The following is a 2,645-nucleotide window of genomic DNA, read 5'->3' as shown; positions in this document are numbered from 1 at the left end:
AGAAGGCTGGTGGATCAAACCCACCAGCCACTCCTCGGAAAGAAAGTTGGGCAATCTACTTCCATAGTGATACTGCCTCGGAAACCCAAGGAAGGGTCACTATGAGTCGGGTCCAACTCGATGGCAAATAACAACAACAATCTTTTGCAGCAGATTGGCCTAATGCAAATAGATTGGCAGGGTAAGAGAAAACAGAGGTAAAGGCAAAGAAACAGTGACCCTCAGGCAATGTTTCAGAACCAACAGGAAAATCACCCTGCACAGACTGCAGGTAGAAGCTCATTGTACGTACCGCTATTGGACATCTGGAAGAGATTGTTCTTTTCAAACTTCTTGAAAACACTTCCTTTAATTTCAACAAACTGAAATGGTAAACAAAAATAACATCTTTACAACAGCTTTTAAAATGGACATGCAATATGTAAAACTCTTCCTGGAGAAGAAATAACAAGTAGATCCGAGGATTTTACCACATTTAGAATACTGCTGCTATGGCGACCATTTTTTTCACATATTTTTACATTTACAAAACTGTAAGACAAAGTCTCATACTTACATTATTAGACATCATGATAGTAAGAAGTGACTTGTTGTGGGAGTTAAAAGCTACATTGAGAGTTGTTGCTTGAACCATTATAAGAATTGCATGCAAAACTAGCAGTAAGAAGTGTTAAGGAAAAAACATCAATCTGTTTAGATATTATATTAATTGATATATTATACAAATTTTAAGAAGTCTTGAGGACATGGTGGTTAAGCGCTCGGCTGCTAAAAAAAGGTCAGTGGTTTGAACCCACCAGCTGCTAAATGGGAGAAAGATGAAGCAGTCAGTTTCCACAAAGATTTACACCCTTGGGAACCCTTTGGGGCATTCTATTCTGTTTTACAGGGTCACTATGAGTCAGAAGTGACTTGACGACAATGGGTTTGGTACAAAAATTTTGAAAGTGAATAAGGGAAGAAAAAAATGACTATGTTTTCTAAATTAAGTCTTCCTGAAGTATTTTTCCCTATTAGCTTTAGTTGGTATACATTTACAGAACAAAAAATATGCAACCCATTGTGGGAAAATGCAGTCAATGTCATGAGACAAAGCGTATGTGAGCTGCAGTATGGAAAGTGAGTTTGCTCTGTAAACTTGCACCCAAATCACAATAAAAATTAAAAAACAACAACAAAAAAATGCAACCCAGATGGAACTAACCAGAGTAGGAATAAACTTCTGTGCATCTTCTTATTTACCATGAACAGCTGTGGAATTAGGGCTGCCTTGTTTTATATGTATCTCTAATACTTAGCAGTGCCTGGGAAATTTGGTTGTTGTTAGATGTCATCAAGTCATCTCCCTACGTACAACAAAACGAAACACTGCCTGGTCCTGTGCCAGTCTCACAATCCTTGATATACCTGAGCTCACTGCTGCACCTTAGTGCCTAAGGTATTTGACCGCTAACCAGAAGGCTGCTGGTTCAAACCTACCAGCCACTCCTCGGAAGGAAGGTTGGGCAATCTACTTCTGTAGTGATACTGCCTTGGAAACCCAAAGAGCTATGAGTTGGACCTGACTCCACAGCAGTGAGTTTGTTTTTTCATTATTATTATTATTGCTGCACCCACTGTGTCAATCTATCCCTTTTGCTGACCCTCCACTTACAAACCATGATATCGTTCTCCAGGGAATGGTCCCTTCTGACAATATGATCAAAGTACATGACACTAAGTCTGGCCATCCTCACTTCCAAGGAGCATTCTGGCTCCACTTCTTTCAGAACAGATTTGTTCATTCTTTTGGCAGTCCATGGTACCTTCAGTATTCTTCACCAACACAACAACTCAAAAGCATCAACTCTTCTTCAGTCTTCCTTGTTCATTGTCCAGCTCTCACATGCATATGAGGCGATTAAAAATACCATGGCTTGGGTTAGACACACCTTAGTCTTCAAGGAGACATCTTTGCTCTTCAACACTTTAAAGAGGTCTTCTGAGACTGATTCATCCAATGCAATATGTTGTCTGATGGCTTGACTGCTGCTTCCATTGGTGTTGATTATGGAACCAAGTAATGTGCAATCTTTAACAACTTCAATCTTTTCTCTGTTTATCATGATGCTGCTTAATGGTCCAGTTGTGAGGATTTTTGTTTTCTTTATGTTGAGATGTAATCTATACTGCAGACTGAAGTCTTTACTTTCCATCAGTAAGTGCTTCAAGTTATCCTCACTTTCAGCAAGCAAAGTTGTGTCATCTGTATATCACAGGTTGTTAGAGTCTTCCTTCAACCCTGATGCCATGTTCTACTTCATGCAGTCCAGCTTCTCAAATTATTTGTTCAATATACAGATTGAATAAGTATGGTGAAAGGATACAACTCTGACATACCTCCTTCCTGATTTTAATCCATACAATGTCCTCTTGTTCTGTTTGGACGACAGCCTCCTGATCTATGCTCTATCATGAGCACAATCAAGTGCTCTGGAATTCCCATTCTTCTTAATGTTATCCATAAGACATTATGATCCACACAATCGAATACTTTTGCATAGTAAATAAAACACAAGTAAACATCTTTCTGGTATTCTTTGCTTTGAGCCAAGATCCATCTGACATCAGCAATGATATCCCTTGTTCAATGTCCTCTTCTGAAT

At 39.1% G+C, this 2,645-nt stretch overlaps 1 protein-coding gene across 1 annotated transcript in view; it reads right to left on the bottom strand.

Moving 5' to 3' along the window:
- The window catches only part of TAPT1 (transmembrane anterior posterior transformation 1), a 102,057-nt gene that overhangs the window by 33,601 nt on the left and 65,811 nt on the right, over positions 1-2,645 (bottom strand). The window contains exons 6-7 of the mRNA XM_007950075.2: positions 557-654; positions 293-362 (exon numbers count right to left, since the gene is read on the bottom strand). Coding sequence (XP_007948266.1) covers positions 293-362; positions 557-654 — 168 coding nt within the window. The remainder of the gene's footprint in view (positions 1-292; positions 363-556; positions 655-2,645) is intronic.

This window comes from Orycteropus afer, unplaced genomic scaffold (assembly GCF_000298275.1).
Source record: "Orycteropus afer afer isolate SDZICR_OR568_19922 unplaced genomic scaffold, OryAfe1.0 scaffold00262, whole genome shotgun sequence".
Classification (NCBI taxonomy): Eukaryota; Metazoa; Chordata; class Mammalia; order Tubulidentata; family Orycteropodidae; genus Orycteropus; species Orycteropus afer.
The sequence above is the reverse complement of the archived record's forward strand: the minus strand, read 5'-3'. Positions and strand labels throughout refer to the sequence as shown.